We start from the raw sequence: 21,887 nt of genomic DNA on the forward strand, positions 1-21,887 counted from the left end.
TCATCAAGAGATGAAATGTGACACAAAAACATTTTTTTGAAAGTCCTGTTTCTGGATCCAGATGGCCATATAAATATGTACATAAAGGTAATGAAAGAAGTTTTGTGTATGCCTGGGCCCCGTTCCACAAAGCGATCTTAGGGCTAAGTTGATTGTAATTCACTAAGTATGCGATCTTAAATTTTTGTTACGATCAGCCGCCCGTTCCACAAAGCAATCTTAACTAAGAGAGTTGTAAGTTAAGATCAAAATGCTAAGTTGCTCCGGACCAACTTAGGATTGCTAAAATCGATCTTAAATATTGTACCATAACAACAAAGATGGTGACTTTTATTATGGTGTGCAAGGAAATGCGTCGTCTGCTAAACATGACCAAGGGAGGCCACTCCAAGGGAAAATTTCGTATCTTTATGCGTGAAGATTCCGATCTTTGTTAAGACCGGCTACTTAAGAACTTGTAAAGTTACCTTCGCCCTAAGATCGCTTTGTGGAACGGTTGACAATTTTAGAATCGACGTAAGTCTCTAAGATTGATTGTAGTTACGATTGCTTTGTGGAACGGGGCCCTGATCTCAGTCTTATCCTTACTTGGACACCTAAACTTCTAAATGCCTCTTAAAGAAGGGCAATTATCATACGGACAGACTTTTCAATTTTTTTTCAATTTTTGCTGTGGCATTGAGTAAACTAAAGAATGTCACAATTCGTGGAAATATGATATGAGTGGAGGTAGAAGAAAAATAGCACAGATAGGAAACCTGGGCAAGGCCTTTTCTTTTATAAACTATTTCACCTTTTTTATTTTTCCTCTCGGGCGGTCGGGTAGCCTAGTGGTTAAAGCGTTCGCTCGTCACGCCGAAGACCCGGGTTCGATTCCCGACATGGGTACAATGTGTGAAGCCCATTTCTGGTGTCCCCCGCCGTGATATTGTTGGAATATTGCTAAAAGCGGCATAAAACCATACTCACTCACTCTTTTTCCTGTCCCGCGATTCGCTGTGCAGAGTTGCGTCCCTTGGGCACGCCAGAAACCTATGATTGTGGGTTCGAATCCCGGTTCGCCCCGATTATGTTTCTAGGTTTGTCAGCACCATACCCGTGCTCGTGGGTTTCACCGAAGTGGTAAACGGCTGAGACCTGCATCACTTCGGGCTTTCCTCCCACATCAAGCTGACAAGCCGTGATATGACTGGAATACTGTTAAAAGCGGCGTTAAACCCAACTCACTCACTCACTCACTCTTTTTCCTGGCAGTTTTGTTTCCTTTATTTGTCTGGGTTTTTTCTGTCCCTCATAAAATGTTCTTGTTTTGGTATCCAGTTAAGAGAATTTTATTAACCATACATGTACATTTGATATGAAACCATTCAAACCCTTGATTTTTCGCATCTGGTTCTCTTCAAATGACTTCTTTTATGGGCTTGAGTTTTTATTGACTTTGCACCCTGTATTAAACTCTTTTCAGGTTTCTTATCAGGTAAACATTTGCTAGATGACAGATTTTATGAAGTGTTTGAAGTCATTTGTTTTGTTAATTTTGCAAACAGCTTGAAGATCATGCATGGTTTGCCTGGAATATTGTATAGTTTGGAAAATTGAGCAGAAAGTTGTGCTTTTGGTACCCGAAGATTATTCTTATCTGTGTATTTACTCGTAACAGCTCGCCACAAATAGCTGCAAGTTTGTTGATGCGGCGTTGGGCAATAACTACTTACTCAATTACTCGTAATGGTTTTGGAGATTTAATTGGGCAGTTAATTTTTGTTGTTATCTCCAAAGTCAAACATGTTCAATTCAAGAGTCAGTCATATATATAAGAGCCAACTGAAATGTTGATTCTTTGTTTACAATGAATGGAAACCAAAAATGACTGATCACGAGGTCAGTCTCTGTGGCAAATTGTGTGTTACGTAACCACTTTGATCTGGAATGTTGCTCATGCTTTCCATCACTGGTTTGCCTGGTAAATACTTGATTATTTACGGGTCACCATTATGTTACTGGATGATTACTGACTGCATCAATTCCCAATATTTATTGATGAGATTATGTCCTCATACCTTATGAACAATGGCCGTAGTTAAGACCTGTGAAGATGCGGGGAAGAAGAGGTCTTCAGCAACCCATACTTGCCGTAATAGGCGACTATGCTTGTCGTAAAAGGCGACTAACAGGATCGGGTAGTCAGGCTCGCTGACTAGGTTTGTACATGTCATCGTATTCCAATTGCGTGGATAGATGCTCATGATATCAATCACTTGATTGTCTGGTCAGGACTCAGTTATTTTCAGAACACCTTCATATAGCTGGAATCTTGCTGAGTGCGGTGTGAAACAACACACCAACCAACCAACCAACTATCCGTAGTTAAGCATGTTTACAAGTTGACATCATTGACCATTATTTCTATGTGTAAGACTTGCCATTGCTTCTGTAGACTAGCTGGGGGACCTCAGGTTATGGACGTGATGGAATGGCCACAGATTCATACACAATGAATTAATTAATAGTTCACTTGGTTTATTGTGGTTGTTCATAAATAGCTAGTGGTTTCAGCCTTGCCTCAATCCCCACCTCAAATGGAATGCCTCTCCAAATGTCATGTTTTGTCAGATAAAAGTGCATCAGAGATTTTTGGAACCTTTGGGTTTGGTTCTTGCAAGGACTATTTCCATTTTACCAGTTCTGTGAAAATGTGTGCTCCTTGGGCGTGCCAATGTTCACATATTTTTAAGAATAAACTAATTTGAATGCTTTTATATTTTGTCAATATGAAATCAAAGTACCAAAGGTATTATTTATAGATATTTTTTAAATATTGCTATGGTAACTATTTGAATAACTCTTGTGATGTGAAAAGAAACTCTCACCAGTGGAACATGAAATGAACATCACTCTGTCATAGTGTAGTAAATAAACCTTGCCTTGTTGTATTATTCTGATATTTACTCTTATTCTAACATCCTTTAGGAATATTATGTCATGTATTAATAACTGTCTTCTTCTTTTCTTCAGGAGCGTCAGTTTCTCACAATATCCAACTATGTCTTCACTGTCATATTTGCAATTGAAATGGTGCTCAAGGTATGTTGATTTCACATTAATTTCATCGTTAATTTCATCGTCAATTTCGTTGTTAATTACATAGAGATTCTCACTCTTGTGTCTTGCAGAATCAAATATATCAAGACAAGTTGATAAAAGTTGAATATATCTCAGGCTTGAAAAGGATATTTTTACTTTTATCAATGACTTTTGATATATTTTAGCTTGTTAGACATGATGATGAGATTCTGTTTATCATACAAAATCATTCTTCCGACTTTCCATTTTGTAAACAGTATAAACCAGTGTCTTGATTGTAAATAGTACAGCTCACCAGCTTCAGTGGCAAAGATATTAGTGATGTCTACCCATTGTCATCACAGTGGTCTGCAAAGCAGTGTGATGCAATTTCACTGAAGCTGTATCTCTTGAGAGACATCGCTTGATCTCAGGCAAGCGATAAGTCCTGTTGAAGCCTGTTTCCTGTGGTATCATTACTATTTGATAGTGAACATAAACACATGCTCATGATACAGTCGGAACCATACAATCGACTCTGCTTTATGCAGAGATTTCTAGTGGATATGGAAAGAGTTTTGTCGCTTATCATTATTACTATGATGACGATGATGATGATTATTAAGTGTAAGATGAGCTCCTGATTAATTTAATCAATACTTCCTTAATACTAAAGTACTTAAATCTAGCTATTATAAATCAAAATGAGTATTTTTCTATAAATACATTTTTACAAGTTTTTATGGTATTTGTTTATTCTTTCTATGATTAGATGCAGATGTAATAAAAGTGTTCCTATTTAGAAAGATTTATATTTTTGTCAGCAACTAAATTAAAAATATATTGCATTTCAGGTTATAGCTAAGGGTTTCTTTGTGGGTAAGCATGCCTATCTGAAGAGTGGTTGGAACGTGATGGATGGATTCCTGGTGATTATCTCCCTTGTCGATATTCTCATCTCTCTCGTCGCTAACAGCAGTCCTAGAATCTTCGGCATCCTGCGAGTCTTCAGGCTGCTCCGTACTTTGAGACCACTCAGGTTCGTGTGACAAGAAGGTGGCAGTGCCAAGATCATTTGAGAAATTGAAAATATATTAATAACTTTACATTTAGATAGAATCCAATGGCCAGGTGAGAAATTAACATTTTATCCCAATCCTATCAGAGGAACTACAGAAGCATGCTTGAATGTATGGTTATACAGCTTTCCAAAAACTGAAAAAATTGTCACTGTTTGAATTTTTGAAAGGCAAGGCATTAGAAGTGATTAATTATTATATTTTCATCCATTTTTCTTTTCAAATATGATTTGTGGAGCCATTTATTTTATTTTTTTTTTATTTATTTATATATTCATTAATTTCAATTAACTATTTATCTCCCTCTCACCGACCCTTTCTCTTCCCTCCCCCCCCCCCCCCCCCCCCCCCTCCCCCCTGAACTGAACTGAACTGAACTTACTTAACTAAACTGACCACCAGCAACCTATGCTGGTCGGTAAAACATAATCAAATCAATCGGTGACAGCAAGTATCATTGTTCACAATATCAAACATTGGATTGTCTGGTCCAGACTCAATTATTTACAGGGCTTTATCATATAGCTGTAATATTCCTGAGTTCACTGTCAAACAACAAACTTTGTTCTCCTATTTTATTTTGTCGGTTATGCATCTGCATCATTTATTTTTTCTTTGAATTTTATCACTGTTTCAAGATGAAGAGGATGTTAATATAATCGTTGGTTCATTTCAGAGTCATCAGCCGAGCCCCTGGCCTGAAACTAGTTGTACAGACACTACTATCATCACTTCGTCCCATCGGAAACATCGTTCTCATCTGTTGTACATTTTTCATCATCTTTGGAATTCTTGGAGTGCAAGTAAGGCCATCAACATTGTTAAATACAAGTTCATATAAATTTAACTTCATCATTAAGCATTTCAAAATATACGTTTGTATAGCTGGATGATATTTGAAGAACAGCTCATAATGCTGGAATGTTTCCTCGTACATAACTGGAGGGTTTAGAACTGAGGATCACCATAATGTATATATCAATAACCCACAGCAAATATCGTACTCAGCATTTATTTAAGTGGGCAAGAATATTTGTTTAAAACGTTGGCGCCAGAGAAAATATAACCCTGTTAATCCAGACAATATCATTCTCAGGGTCTGAATTATCGGTGTTTCACTATGATGATGTTATTATTTCTCTAAACATGCATTATGTCATTGAAAGGGAACTTGGAATAAGATTCCAGATCAAAAACTAAATATGGTAGCTGTCTCATGGGGGCTGTCATTTCATTTCCAAGTACCTGTAACTTTTTTCTTTTCAATCTTAAATCTATGAAAATAAGTATAGATTTTTGGAAGAAAATAGTGATTAAGGAAGAGAAAAGTGTTAAGGTTTTAGTTTTTTTACAACTGGTAGCCAATCAGAGATGTAGAAGTGTGCTGTAAATCATACAGTGAACATTGGCAGACTTTTCTAATGATTTGATCCATAATCTCTAGTAGTAAGATGTAGAACCATTGATAGTTATTAATCAGTGGTAGTCTTAAACGTCATGTGAAACTCTGTGTTGGTATGGCATTGTTTGACAGTTGACTGTTGTCTGTGTTTCAGCTGTTCAAGGGCACATTCTACTACTGTAAAGGCCCACCGGGGCTTGTCAAGGACATCAGGAACCGGACACAGTGTCAAAACGACACACGCTTCATCTGGATCAATCGGAAATACAACTTTGACAACCTGGGTCAGGTAAACAGACCACATCCTGGCATTGTACAAACAAGACTTCCTGTATAGTCATTCTAACTTATCTAGGGGGCACGGGTGGCCCAGTCGTCTGAGGCGCCACAATTTGCTGTGCAGAGTTGCGTCCCTTGGGCACGCCAGAAACCTATGATTGTTGGTTCGAATCCCGGTTCGCCCCGATTATGTTTCTAGGTTTGTCAGCACCATACCCGTGCTCGTGGGTTTCACCGAAGTGGTAAACGTCTTAAACCTGCATCACTTCGGGCTTTCCTCCACATTAAACTGACATGCCGTGATATAACTGTAATACTGTTAAAAGCAGCGTTAAACACAACTCACTCACTCACTCTAACTTATCTAAATCTGTTGGCAAACCCTTTCAAGTACCCTGAGTATGGTTTCCAATAAGTTGGTTACAACGATACAAATAATTGACAGAATTTTCACATTATCGACTCTTTGGTTTTCTGCAAATTCTCAAAAACAATCTATAAAATCTCAGATAAGGGTATGTCAAAAGGTAATTTCCTTGTTTAAAACAATTATTTGAGTGCAGAAAGTCATAAACAGACACTGTGAACTTTGATTGTTTTGTTAGTTGAATTGAAATGTGGGTTAAACATGACCGGCAATTGAACTACTTTTGATGATTCACACAGGCATAAGGGGATTCAGAGTACATATTATTCGCATCCATTCTTGATTTGTATGCATATAGGACACAATAAAATGTGTTGGGTAAAACCCTATCAGGGTGAAAGAGTTCACCCGCCATTTTGTTGCCACCCAGTGTGCTCTATAGGTAGACATTGTAAGCAAGACTGGTTGTTGCAATCCACCCTTCACTTTGATACTGACACAGTAGTCATCAATCTCATTAAAATCAGATCTAAGTTCTCGCTGCCGCTAAACAAAGATCTGAGGACATCCCATTACAGGTCACGTCCGAACGACCTTTCGCAAACTTTGACCGATCACTGAAATGCCTAACAAGAAGTCGACATCAGCCAATTAGAAAGCAGCTTTCTCGTGCTTCACGGCACTCGTTTCAACCTTGCGACTTCCATTTCAGACTAAGCTTGAAAAATATGTTGACACAGTTCTCGATTAAAATTTTGAAAACTGAACAAACGAACATTCCGGAATGTCTAATATATGGTTGAGATTGTATGGCAGTGCTTCCCGCGTACTGTGCAACGCCTCCCCTATTCAAATGTTTATCCCACGGAAACGAGAGATAGACGATAATTTTGATGGAATCAGTCGTAACTGTCTTTCGGAATACCCCGTCTTAACATTTTCGAGGTTGCATGACTAGAAAACACATTCCAAATGTCACTTTCATGATCTGGTAAGCAACGCTTTCATTGGTCGGATGAAAAGTCGTTCTGACATGACCTGTAATGGGATGTCCTCAGATTTTTGTTTAGAGATAGCAAGAACTAAGATCTGATTTTAATGAGATTGAGTAGTCATTGTCATGGTGCCTTTCTGGAAAAGGGTAAAGCAATATTGGTAGATGTCGACCGTTTTGTTCAACCCTATGTCTCTCACTCATTGCATTACCATCATTGCAGGCATTAATGGCCCTGTTTGTTCTGGCATCAAAAGATGGCTGGGTTAGCATCATGCATACAGGACTGGATGCTGTTGGGATAGATGAACAAGTAAGTAAACAAAAGATAAATTTTGTTAACATTTCTATAGACAAATTGATTTGTAGAATATCATAAATATTTTGCAAGCTAAAAACTGTTCAGGGCCCATTTTAACAAAGCAATCATAGCGATAGATGACTTTGTGAAACATGACCATTCTACAGTTGTATTTCAATAATATGTGGCATATATACCATTCTGAACAACAGATTTATCTATACAAAAAGTGACATGACGAGTTGTATCTAATGTTGTATGTACGTCACAGTAGGGAGCAAATTCAATTAACCTAATTTTGCATTTTATTCTCTAGGGATGTTATTCATAAATATCATTAACTTTGTATTGCAGCCAATAGAAAACTACAACGAGTGGCGATTATTGTATTTCATTTCCTTCCTCCTGCTTGTCGGATTCTTTGTCTTGAACATGTTCGTCGGCGTTGTGGTAGAGAACTTTCACAAGTGCCGAGAATCACAAGAGATGGAAGAGCGAGCTGTACGAGCTGCAAAGCGCCAGCAGAAATTGGAACGTAAACGAAAGAGTGAGGACCCTAAGAATCTCTCTGGTTCGTATTGTCCTACTGAGTCTGGCGACCACATTAACAAGGCTGATTTCACTCAATTTCATCACCATTTCATGATGAGACTGAATGCTGCATGCACAAAACTAGTTTTCTCTCATGTGAATATTTCATCAATAACACAGTTCCAATTCATTACTAATTCTCAACTAATATCTGATACTTGACTAGCGATCCCATATCCTTCCTTTTCTTTAAGACTAAAAACTAATTTCCTAATTCTTGTCATAACTTGTCTGTCTAAAATCTTAGACAAGTTATAGCACTATTATATTTTCTTCTACTATCTCTGTTGCTCCAGCTACTCTTTACATCCTATTTAGAATGTAGTTGGACTTACGGCATGGTCTTCAGCAAAGTTGTGTGCTGAGTCCCTCTCTTTTACTTGCTGATGCAGACCTTACCAAAGCCTTGTTATGTGTTTTAGTTCTACATGAATGCTTGCCTGAAGTAAATTACATGTATTTTTAGGAATGCACAATTTTATCACAAAATAGGATACTGCTCAAAGCACTATATTATTTTATGCTGAAAAGATCTTAACTGGACATGTCAATCTTTCTAATTTGTAAAACTGTTGCTGTCTTTTCTCGCAGCACAAATTATCAAATCATGTGTTTATCTTATCTTTATTAAAGTTGTACAAGTTCATTTTATTTGATTACAATTTTTACATTTTGACAATCTGATTGAAGATATGTATTGAAAAGTTAAGTTTTATGAATGAAATCGGTATGACATGTCAGTTGAAGGCCAATCCACCCCTGCAAGATATAGATGTAGTGTAGTGAGAGATATTCCCAATCTCATTACAATAAGATCTCTTACTGTGATGCAGTACCTCTATTCATGCAGATCTGACTTGTCCTCTATGGAAGAACCTGTCAGGTGAACTTTCTCATCAGCCTCTCAGCATCGAGGCTTCTAAATTCTCTGTAAGAGTGACCGAAGCATTCAGTCCAGCATATCGGACTGCTGTATTTTGAAAATGAACTTAACTAAAAGTTCCAAATGTTCCACGCTGTCATACCCTTGTGGGAATTTTATGTCATTTCTGAGCTCCATTGCATCTACACCCCCGAGGTAGTACCTTCAAAGGAATATTTGTGTTGTGTGTGTGTCTTCTGTTGTTAAAACTGAAAATTCCAAATTAAAAGTAAATAAAGAAATGGAGCAGAATTGTTTTTCTGTAAGCTGACATCTGATTGTCTCAAGAACCCACACGTCCTTCATTTAGGAGGGGGTCAAAGTTCGCTCGGGTTTCACCTGACGCAGCCTTCCATGTTTTGTTGTGAGATCTTCACCCAGAGAGGTTTCATTTCGGAGTAAAACATCTTATTTTAATGAGGTTGGGTTATTGCACATATCATCTGTGAAAGCTGACTTGCTCGCATTACTAACACTCAGGGACATCACCCAATCATCATGTTCATTATTTCATGATTTCATGATTTTTATTTTTGTAAATGATTGAGTTTTGTTGTTGTTGCATTTTATTTGATTAATCCTCTCTTCTTTCTTTAACAAATCACATGAACAGTTTTAACACATGGTACTTGTTTTCATCATTTTCTGTTTGAAGCAGGATTTTTGTTCGTTTCATTGTTTGATTATTAACATTGGCACAGACATGTTTTTGTTCATGTGTTTCACCTCTTTGGTTGTAACATCACATCCGTCATTCACCTTTATACAAACATGTCACTTTAAGGAGAGTACAATGGAAGTCAAATCGTTATAGAAATAAAGTGGCTCACTGTACATGAGAGATGTACATTTAGTTAATTTTACTGGAGAAAAAATCATCTTTGAAACTGATGTCTTGTTTCACATTTCAAATTTGAAAGAATATTTCACAGACTAAAAGGCACTATCTAATCGATTGCGTTATCCAGATGTGAGTTCCTGGTTTCACACAAACTTACGTCCCTTGAAATCTGTGAATTGTGTTTTCCTTAACTGTGTTTAGACGTAGGTTGACCAGTTTTTTATAGATTTAACTAGATCAAAAGCCTCGCTATTTTATGTCTAACTTATTGAATTTTTAGTAGCATCTTATAGTTTTCAAGTCTATATGATTGGCTTCCATTGTAATCTCCTTGCGATAAATATTTCATTCTCATCATAGATAACAACTTGATCATCTCATACTGTGATTACATACCGTATTCGACGTAATAAGCGCCCAGGGCACTCTCAAAATGAGAAATAGGGGGCTCTTATTAGAATATAATTTTGGTGAAAGAGTTGAAAGATCGTAATTTTCGTGGTTTATGCTGACAGCCTGAAATGATACAAAAGAAAAGTCTGTGCATATTATACACGACAGATATATTTTTCCAGAATTTAATTCCCCTTAATCAAGGTGCATATAACACACGAATGCATAGTATACACGAATGCATATTATACACGAATGCATATTATACACGAATGAATAAGTTTTGTGTGCATAGATCAATCGGAAAGGGGCTAATTGGGATTGTTCACTAGCCAATATATATGCAAATATCGCCATGGGCTCTTATTAGAGCGGGGTGCTTATTACGTCGAATAAGGTATATGATTATCCATGCAGAGGTATCATCACAAGAATCTCAGACAAGTGTTAACATTACCAGAACTTAGTCCTTGAGATTCTGTGACAAGGGGTAATTAATTGACCCTATATGTAAAATACACACTTGCTGATCCAGTTATCCCACTAATACTATTTCTTGGTGCTTGAATCCTATTTTACTTGAAAAACATAATGTAATCACACCCTTGAGACCGAATTTTTGAAATCTGAGTGGTCAGAGCCATAGTATATAGAATATGTGTGTCCATGAGGATCCAGTGTTCCATGTCTCCATTTTATTATGACATATACCCTTGACCCACTTGCCACCACAGCTCCACTTTGAATGACACAATGCTAAAAGAAAGGTCTCCAATCAAGTTACACTTTCCTGCTTAAGGGGCGGTCGGGTAGCCTAGTGGTTAAAGCGTTGGCTTGTCACGCCGAAGACCCGGGTTCGATTCCCGACATGGGTACAATGTGTGAAGCCCATTTCTGGTGTCCCCCGCCATGATTTTGCTGGAATATTGCTAAAAGCGGCGTAAAACCATACTCACTCACTCACTTTCCTGCTTAAACTAAGTGGCAGTATCACCAGTACTTGACTTGACTTATTATATATAAATAAAGCAACAAAACCCTTTCGATATCCAATAGAAATCTCTGCATAAAGCAGAGTCGGTTGTACGATTCCGACTATATCATGGGCATGTGTTTATGAAACACTATCAAATAGTAATGACACCTGGTGTTCGCGCAAAGATGAGCGTGCCCCCTGCCACCGGTGGCACCATCACAAACACATGCAAAGGCAAGTCATATGTTCACCTGAAAAAATACGGGAACATATGGTAAAAGTCAAAAAACTGAATTGCATTGGACATCATTTTTGTCATTGATGCGTCAATTTTGGAAATGTCCTCCACATGTCTACCATAAAACTTTTTGAAAGCTTTACTGAGGCCTTGAATATTGTAACCTTGATCCAACGTCTGAGCAAGACTTGTATGACACTCTTTGAAATCTTGGTAGAAAGAGCATGCTTGCTTGTATGTCAAAAGTTGTGAAATGTAAAAATCAAAGGCTGGAGCTGATGGAATATTACTCCACATGAAGGGAAATTAAGCTATTGGAAAGTCATTGGATACATCTGGGAATGCTTGTAGACACCCCTCCCTCCTCATTCTCAGGAAAACATCTTTTCAAGCTAACAGTTCGTTTATGGCAGTCTTCTGATTCGATGCAATTTGTCAAGGGGTGGTCAAGATTTTGAATGTAGAAATGTAGAATGTAGAATCTATGCCAAACTCAAGTTTGAAGGAAGCATTTCGATTGGTTATTGATTTCAAGATGATGAGCAAGAGAAATTCTGAGCGATGGTGACCTCACTTCCGAAATAAAGCCATGGCTGTGAATGGGCCAAGGGTATTTATCATAATAGAATGGAGATGTCATACCATGTCTTATCGAGGATGGTAGGGAACAGGATTATGTGTATGTAACTTATCATGTCTTTGGAAAGGGTAATGAGGATATGTTTGTCTTTCACAAACCCTAAATAGTAAATATTATTCTACAAATGCATTTCATGTCAACATTTACATAATCCCTTCTTTTAACAAGATATTTTCAGTGGCATTATATTTCCACATAAGTTCAAGTAGTAAACTAACCATTCAAGTACGTAAAGGTGTATTTGATCAAACATTTTTTCTTATCTTTATTTTTTATTAGTTGTTTTACAAAATCTTTGGCCTAAAATTCAATGTAAGTAATTTTCTACTTTCAGATTAGTACTGCTACGAATGATTGAAAAGCAAACAAGTTTTAACATTGCAAGATACAGAAAGATAACTGATTGAGATTTTTGTGAAAAATAAAGATTTTTGTATATTTTATTCACCATTCCCAATGAACAGGGGTGAGAATATATCAGCTTCTTTTGGACTTCTTTTTGGACAAAACAAGAAATTGTCAAAAGTCTTACAGTTGTTTTTTTTTGGTCAGTCAGTCCATAAACTAACTAAAAAAATACTCAGGTAGAATAAATACCCTTCACATATCCTCAGGGGGCACGGGTGGCCCAGTCGTCTAAGGTGCCGCGATTCGCTGTGCATAGTTGCGTCCCTTGGGCACGCCAGAAACCTATGATTGTGGGTTCGAATCCAGGTTCGCCCCAATTATGTTTCTAGGTTTGTCAGCACCATACCCGTGCTCGTGGGTTTCACCGAAGTGGTAAACGTCTGGGACCTGCATCACTTCGGGCTTTCCTCCCACATTAAGCTGACACGCCGCGATATAACTGGAATACTGTTAAAAGCGGCGTTAAACCCAACTCACTCACTCACTCACTCACATATCCTCAATTTATTTCAATTTGGTAATAAAAATTATTGTGATAAAGTATTTTTTATACCAGCAATATTAAATGATAGTAGTTAAAATTGTATAATATATTCAATGGCTGAATTAATTTGATCATATGAATTTATTTTTGGCTGAAAATTCATGATTTGGCTGGATGGTTTTACAGGTTGATAAATGTTCTAGTTTTGTACACAACAAACCACCCATAAAGTCAAGACAGCTTTTCTTCCTTGTATTGGGTCAAATAGAAAGTCACACGTCAAATTGTCTGTCATTACCCAGTACTAAGAGCTGTACAACTCTAATGGAGATTAAAAGTAACAAGATATAAACTGTATCAAGAGCACATAAATTACAGGCAGAATTTGAAATAGGATTTTTTTAAATAAAAATTCAAAGAAAAAGAAATCTTTTGAAAGCCTATTAGGGGATCCATATTCAGCCCAATTAAACACCTGAGCACTGTTCCACACAGTCATCAGTGTGGTATATTGTCGTCTATGTTAAAGCATGAGAGTAATTGTTGATTTAGCTTTATCTACAGGGGAGAAGAGAAGAGTTATATGCTTCCAAAAGATCTCAGTATATGATAATAAAAAAATGATCACCGTTACTTTTTCTCTGGGTATATTTCAAAACATGTACTTAATATTATATGCATCACATGAACTGAAGAAAGTTCTCCTGTATATACGATGCTCACGCTTGCATCCCTAGCCAACTCTTGATATGTTATATTACTCTAGCTGCATTTATCTGGAATGACCCCAAGTGTCACGCCTCCCAATGACATGTATCCTCGTTCATTCCCCATGACGCAACCCATCCCTTTTTCTCAGCATCCACAGCATCCTTGTCTTCATGAAATGTACACAAATATGCAGCTCTTCCCAACTGCTCCCATACCAATACCAGTGTGTTGTTAGATAGCTTGCATTGACATGTCCTTGTGCAGCATCATTGTAGTGTAGAATGTTGCCAGGAAAACATCACCACCAATTCTATCAGATTTTATTTGAAGTTTCAAGCTCATTTCTAATTCGCACTTCAATTCTTTATTTCTTCTGGTGTTCACTGAAGGGAATATTTTTGGTAAATGTTAAGAATTTTTCTGGTTTTGTAGTTTTTTTTAAAATATACTGTGGCAGATGTAATTTAAACTGAACAGTCTTTCATTCCTTTTCTTAAGAGGGGATTTTTTTTAAATGAATTGTGTTGGTAATAAAATGGTTCTGATGGTGATGGTGGCTATGCATTTAAGGCAACCCGTCCTTTTGTGTCTAATACCCCTAGTCTAGCTGTCTGATGTCAAATATGCAATAGATATACTCCATTTACACCTGAATGCCCTTAGTATAGCTAGTAGATTTCATATGCATCAATGGATTGATTTTGGAGGATAAAATGCAAAAAGAAATTAACAGATATTTGTTTTTTTAAATCGAACAGTTAGATATTGTTTTGCCAAGATCCTTTTAGAGCTACACATGGCTGAAAATTACAGGAAATTGTACTCTCAACTGGTGTGGGGTTTGATATTTTTGCACTTTCACAATCAGGGTTGATGTTTATGAGGCCCTTAATTCTGCATGTTGTTTGAAGATAGTGAGTAGTGTTTCTTGCATTGTTACAATAACCAGCCAGACTCAGTTTAGTGTTGTTTAGTGTTGTATTGTAGTTCAAATTGGCAATCCATAGTCAAGTGATGAGTCATGTGATCTGGATTGATGAGTCATGTGATCTGGATTGATGAGTCATGTGACCTGGATTGACAAGTCATGTGATCTGGAGATGTCATGTGACCAGGAAGAAGGTGATGTACTGAAGAAAAAAAGTAGTATGTTGAGATGTGTTATTTCTTGTCTTTTGAATAAATGCTTTATGGAAGGGCTATTAATCCCATGTAAATTTGGCATGGTGTTTGGGTTAATGCCATTTTTATAAAACACATTGCAAGATTAGGATAGTTAAGTGGTATTGTATGATGCTGATAAACAGACAAATGATAGTTTAGTAGTGGTAGTGTCATGGACTTGTATGAATTGCATCTGTCAACCATCATGTAGATTATTTGTGAATGTGATTGTAGATTTCATAACAGTAAGGAATATCGTTTAATCATAAATTCATCATTTCTTTTCTCATTATTACTTTCATTGCTCTCTACAAAATGCTGAAAAGATCTGATTTTGATTCTGTTGATATTTCAGAAAAAATGTTTTCTAAAACTTTGAAATTCTGCTTTTGAGTTAGATATAATTATTTTTCTTAAGTTATTTCTTTTTTAAATTCTTAGAATAATTGTAGTTGTTATGCAGCTGTGCTTCTTATACATATGTAAATATATACTGCAGCTTCCGTCTCGGCTTCTTTATTCTTCACCTGTGCTTCAGTGCTGTGGCAAAAACATCGCAACACACAGGAGAGTTATCAGTGTAGTATTCAATACTAGTCCCATTTATCTACAGGTCTGTTCATGTGATTTGTTAAGGAAGGGATGGTAGTGTCAAATTTCTGAAAAAAATATTAATGGTCTTTATCAAACAATTTCTTTTACTAATTCAATCTTTTAAAGATGTGATTTTCTTGTTTGGATGTCTATTCTTCTGTATATAACAGATACTGATAGTATTTCATGTGTACTTTAAATGATTGGATACAAATTTATTTCAGCAATTAAGATTTTTTGTGATGATATGGTTCAGGTTTTCATTTTTGTTTTGCTTGACTATTTCTTCAGAGTTGAGTGAACCTCCATACTGGGCTCCCTACTCTCGTCCACGTCTGCTCATTCATACCGTCATCAACAGCAAATACTTTGACCTTGCCATTGCTGGGGTCATTGGGCTCAATGTCATCACCATGGCAATGGAATATTACATGATGCCCCAGGTAAATATTGGAGACAGATGCATGGTTTAAAGAGGGCATCCAGAGAATCTTTTGATCACCAGTCTCAGATGAATGATTAAGTAACTGTTGTATCAAAGTGTGACGTCAGCATTGTGAACTGCTTGTAAAAGCATTGTCATTCAGGCAGAAGTTACTTTTTTCTTGAAAATGTCACTCACTCATGCATTCATACAAACTAATTATAACCTCTAAGCCTAATTTTATACCTCAGTGCAAAGTTGCAATATATTAACTCTTTATGTGTCAGTAGACAAAACATTTTGATTGTCTAAGGTGCCACAATTCAATTTGCACAGTTGTGTCCCTTTGGCCACGTATGATCGTGGGTTTGAATCATGGTTTGCCCCATTAATGTTTCTTGCTCTGTCAACACCATCCCCGTGCTCGCGGGTTTCACCCAAGTGACAACCATCAGAGTGAGCGAGTTGGGTTTAACGCCCCTTTTAAACAGTATTCCAGTTATATTTCGGTGTGTCAGTTAAATGTCGGGGGGAAAGCCTGAAGTTATGCAGGTTGCAGACGTTTACCACTTCGGTGAAACCTACGAGCACGGATATGGTGCTGACAAACCTAGAAGCTTAATCAGGGTGCAACCATCAGAGACCTGCATCATTTAGGGCTTTCCTTCCACATTATGCTGACTCATGATATAAGTGAAATACTCTTCAAGGCGGCATTAAACCAACCAACTCACTCACTCACTCACAGCTGCTGGATATGTAAACTATTGGAATGATGACCTTTGTGCTCCAGTTGCATTCACATTATCAGTCACTGGTTTGCTTCATTATCAGTCACTGGTTTGCTTCATTACCAGTCACTGGTATGCTTCATTATCAGTCACTGGTTTGCTTCATTATCAGTCACTGGTATGCTTCATTATCAGTCACCGGTTTGCTTCATTATCAGTCACTGGTATGTGTCATTATCAGTCACTGGTTTGCTTCATTATCAGTCACTGGTATGCTTCATTATCAGTCACTGGTTTGCTTCATTATCAGTCACTGGTATGCTTCATTATCAGTCACTGGTTTGCTTCATTATCAGTCACTGGTTTGCTTCATTATCAGTCACTGGTATGCTTCATTATCAGTCACTGGTTTGCTTCATTATCAGTCACTGGTATGCTTCATTATCAGTCACTGGTATGCTTCATTACCAGTCACTGGTATGCTTCATTATCAGTCACTGGTATGCTTCATTATCAGTCACTGGTATGCTTCATTATCAGTCACTGGTATGCTTCATTATCAGTCACTGGTATGCTTCATTACCAGTCACCGGTATGTGTCATTACCAGTGACCGGTATGCTTCATTATCAGCCACTGGTATGCTTCATTATCAGCCACTGGTATGCTTCATTATCAGTCACTGGTATGCTTCATTACCAGTCACTGGTATGTTTTGTCCAGGCTTTGTAACTTTCTACAGGCTAAACGTGATTTTGCTGCACCATTAGACACAAAAATGAACGTTGTATTTCTTAATTACCTCCCTGAACAGGCAGTAGGGGCATTGTCTAGAAGATAGCTTTGATTATCTATTGATGTTGTTTCCTTCAGGAGCTGGAGTTCGCTCTGAAGATCTTCAACTACTTCTTCACCAGTGTCTTCATCCTTGAAGCTATCATGAAAATAGTAGCCCTTGGATTCCTCCGATATATGAGAGACAGGTAAAGAACTCAGTTGCCTTGAAAATAATAGCTCTTGGATTCCTCTGATTTTTTAGAAATAGGTAAGAAATCAGTTGCCGAGAAAATAGTAGCCCTTGGATTCCTCTGATATATGAGAGACCGGTAAAGAAATCAGTTGTCTTGAAAATAGTAGCTCTTGGATTCCTCCGATATATGAAAGATAGGTAAGGAAATCAGTTGCCTGGAAAATAGTAGCTCTTGGATCCCTCCGATATATGAGAGATAGGGAAGGAAATCTGTTGCCTGGAAAATAGCACTTTGATTCCTCCGATATATGAGAGATAGGTAAGGAAATCAGTTGTCTGGAAAATAGTAGCTCTTGGATTCCTCAGATATATGAGAGACAGGTAAGGAAATCAGTTGTCTATAAAATAGTAGCTCTTGGATTCCTCTGATATATGAGAGATAGGTAAGGAAATCAGTTGTCTATAAAATAGTAGCTCTTGGATTCCTCCGATATATGAGAGACAGGTAAGGAAATCAGTTGTCTATAAAATAGTAGCTCTTGGATTCCTCTGATATATGAGAGATAGGTAAGGAAATCAGTTGTCTATAAAATAGTAGCTCTTGGATTCCTCCGATATATGAGAGACAGGTAAGGAAATCAGTTGTCTATAAAATAGTAGCTCTTGGATTCCTCCGATATATGAGAGACAGGTAAGGAAATCAGTTGTCTATAAAATAGTAGCTCTTGGATTCCTCTGATATATGAGAGATAGGTAAGGAAATCAGTTGTCTGGAAAATAGCTCTTGGATTCCTCTGATATATGAGAGATATGTAAGGAAATCAGTTGCTAGAAACTTAAGAGTTCTTAGATATATTTGAAACAAATATAGATATTACTTGTGAAAATTGTAGCATTTGATTATGTTTTGTACATTGCTGAAAGAGATACTTTAGATATGCAGATATGTTTTAATAATATTTTGGATTCATCAGATGCAAAGCGATAATGTCTGGTTATGATCTGGTAGGTATATTGAGATGATGTTCAATGACAATAGTTCTGTACTTCATTAGTACTTAAGGAGTGACATATCTATAGATGTGGACAGCATTACTTGGTGTTCCAGAGACTGTATGACTGAAGACACATTTACATAACTGGGTGTCCTATTGCAGATGGAACCAGCTGGATATGCTGATTGTCATTCTGTCCATATTTGGCATCATCCTGGAAGAGATGAAAACCTACATCATTCCAATCAACCCTACCATCATCCGTGTCATGCGAGTACTTCGCATTGCAAGAGGTAAGACATCAGTCGTTGACATCAACCACATTGCACATGTCCCAATGGTGTTATCTTGTCTTGCAGAGTTGATGTGACTGAAGATTGTTTACCTGTACTATTAGTGTTACCTTGACTTGCAGAGTTGATGTGACTGAAGATTGTTTACCCGTCACAATGGTGTTATCTTGTCTTGCAGAGTTGATGTGACTAAAGATTGTTTTACCTGTCCCAATGGTGTTATCTTGTCTTGCAGAGTTGATGTGACTAAAGATTGTTTTACCTGTCCCAATGGTGTTATCTTGTCTTGCAGAGTTGATGTGACTGAAGATTGTTTACCTGTACTATTAGTGTTACCTTGACTTGCAGAGTTGATGTGACTGAAGATTGTTTACCTGTACTATTAGTGTTACCTTGACTTGCAGAGTTGATGTGACTGAAGATTGTTTACCTGTACTATTAGTGTTACCTTGACTTGCAGAGTTGATGTAACCGAAGATTGTTTACCTGTACTATTAGTGTTACCTTGACTTGCAGAGTTGATGTGACTGAAGATTGTTTACCTGTACTATTAATGTTACCTTGTCTTGCAGAGTTGATCTAACTGAAGATTGTTTACCTGTCCCAATGATATTTATTACCTTGACTTGTTGTGTTGAAGTAACCAAAGATTTTTTGTTCTTCACTCATGACGCTACCCTTTTCTCTTGCAGTGTTGAAGTTACTGAAGATGGCCAAGGGTATCCGTGCCTTGCTAGATACTGTGATACAAGCATTGCCTCAGGTGGGCAACCTAGGGCTGTTGTTCTTCCTACTGTTTTTCATATTTGCTGCGCTGGGTGTGGAGCTCTTTGGAAGGCTAGGTAAGTACCATGTGTTGGTGGCATAGGTAATCGATATTTGAAAGCCAGGTTTCATGTGAATGGACAATGGTAATGTTTAAAGCCTCTACCTTGCTATGTAGGATAGCACAATGGTTAGTGCACATTACTTGTTGTACACAAGGTCCAGGTTTTGATTTCCATCACAACAAGGTGAAGCCAGTTCTTGGTGTACTCTATTTTATGACTTATTCCTTTTATGGTCCCTGATGAAGTGTTTGCTCATGCTATCAGCCACTGGATTGTCATGTCCAGACTGTGTATCACAAATCACTAATGAATAACTGTAATAGTCTAAGCTGCTATAGAATTACGTTCACTCACATTCATATTTGAAAATTGTGGAATTAAATTGAGTGATTTCTCTGGTACTTACTGGGGGCACGGATGGCCCAGTCGTCTAAGGCGCCATGATTCGCTGTGTAGAGTTGCGTCCCTAGGGGTTCCAATTGTGGGTTCGTATCCCAGTTCGCCCTGATTATGTTTCTAGGTTTGTCAGCACCATACCCATGCTCATGGATTTCACCGAAGTGGTAAACGTCTGAGACATGCATCACTTCGGGCTTTCCTCCCACATCAAACTGACACGCCGTGATATAACTGGAATACTGTTAAAAGCGGTGTTAATCCCAACTCACTCACTCACTCACTCACTCACTCACTCACTCACTCACTCACTCTGGTACTTACTTCAATGGATTGGGTGGTCATGCTTGGTGACTTGGTAACTTCATTGACTGTTACAGCATCATACTCCCAACAACATCAATCATGATAATGATCACTGGATTGACAGGTCCAGACCCGATTGTTTACAGGCTGCAAATATGGCTTTAGTATTGCTGGGTGCAGCGTTTGGCATCAAACAAACACTTACTTTTGTTATGAAGTATAATAGGGCAGTTGCTACTGGTAGTGCAGGACATGCTTACCCTTTAAAGAGAACACCTGGTGTCATCACTGATTTTCAGTGATCCATTCATATAATTTTCATCACTGTTTTGCTTTTTAAGCCCCAGAAAATGTTTTGGGAGATAATCAAGACTGATTATTCTTGGATGTTGACATTTTGAATTCCTTTGGCAGAGTGCTCCCAATACCACCCTTGTGAGGGTCTTGGAGAGCATGCTCACTTCCGCAACTTTGGTATGGCATTCCTGACACTGTTCCGTGTGGCTACGGGTGATAACTGGAATGGAATAATGAAGGTAAGACAGTTCGTTTCTGACTTGTATGTTAAATACCGTAATTACAGTTTCATATATCAGGACCTCCAGACAGAAAATAGATTTCCCCTCCTCCCCTGTATATGATGATAGATGGAGTTAGTTGAAGTGACTTTGTGAGATGACTTGACATTTTCACCATACTCATTTTGTTCTCCTCAATGTCAGAATCAATATTCAAGATACTTTTAGCACCTTGGGCTTTCCTCTCTCATCAAGTTGACATCTGTATCACAACTGAAATACTGTTCTAGGGGGATAATTGGGGGGCATTGGTGGCCCAGTCGTCTAGGGCGCCATGATTTGCTGTGCAGAGTTGCGTCCCTTGGGCACGCCAGAAACCTATGATTGTGTGTTCGAATCACGGTTTGCCCCAATTTTGTTTGTTGGTTTGTCAGCACCATACCCGTGCTCGTGGGTTTCACCGAAGTGGTAAATGTCTGAGACCTGCATCACTTTCCTCCCACATTAAGCTGACACACTGCGATATAACTGGAATACTGTTAAAAGCGGCGTTGAACCCAACTCACTCACTCACTCACTCACTCACTCACTCACTCACTCAAGATAATTTTAGCACCATGGGCTTTCCTCTCACATCAAGTTGACATACTGTAATACAACTTAAATACTGTTCAAAGTGACATTAAATCAAACTCACTCAAGATAATTTTACAAATGTCTCCAGACATCAGAACATAGTGTATGTTTGTTTCAGGACACATTGAGAGACAACTGTGACGCAACGGACAACTGTCTGAGGAACTGTTGTGTCAGTCCCATCATCGCCCCCGTCTACTTTGTGGTGTTTGTACTCATGGCCCAGTTCGTCCTCGTCAATGTCGTGGTGGCTGTGCTGATGAAACACCTAGAGGTATGTTCTCATTGTGTACATTTCAGTTGGTAAAAAACTTCAAGCCTTGGCCATTTAACCAAATCAAA

General features: G+C 37.9%; 1 protein-coding gene across 10 annotated transcripts in view; it reads left to right on the forward strand.

The window, feature by feature from the left end:
• Nucleotides 1-21,887, forward strand: part of LOC139468276 (voltage-dependent T-type calcium channel subunit alpha-1G-like) — a 96,493-nt gene that overhangs the window by 53,615 nt on the left and 20,991 nt on the right. For 8 of the 10 annotated variants that reach the window (XM_071250137.1, XM_071250132.1, XM_071250138.1 and 5 more), the window contains 12 exons: nt 3,016-3,084; nt 3,918-4,102; nt 4,819-4,945; nt 5,699-5,833; nt 7,408-7,497; nt 7,840-8,056; nt 15,739-15,890; nt 17,475-17,584; nt 18,729-18,859; nt 19,552-19,701; nt 20,806-20,927; nt 21,664-21,819. In XM_071250137.1, the coding sequence (XP_071106238.1) occupies nt 3,016-3,084; nt 3,918-4,102; nt 4,819-4,945; nt 5,699-5,833; nt 7,408-7,497; nt 7,840-8,056; nt 15,739-15,890; nt 17,475-17,584; nt 18,729-18,859; nt 19,552-19,701; nt 20,806-20,927; nt 21,664-21,819 (1,644 nt within the window). The remainder of the gene's footprint in view (nt 1-3,015; nt 3,085-3,917; nt 4,103-4,818; nt 4,946-5,698; nt 5,834-7,407; nt 7,498-7,839; nt 8,057-15,738; nt 15,891-17,474; nt 17,585-18,728; nt 18,860-19,551; nt 19,702-20,805; nt 20,928-21,663; nt 21,820-21,887) is intronic. The other 2 variants (XM_071250139.1, XM_071250133.1) reach the window with 1 other exon arrangement.

Source organism: Haliotis cracherodii, unplaced genomic scaffold (genome assembly GCF_022045235.1).
Source record: "Haliotis cracherodii isolate W230 unplaced genomic scaffold, xgHalCrac1.p SCAF_2, whole genome shotgun sequence".
Classification (NCBI taxonomy): domain Eukaryota; kingdom Metazoa; phylum Mollusca; class Gastropoda; order Lepetellida; family Haliotidae; genus Haliotis; species Haliotis cracherodii.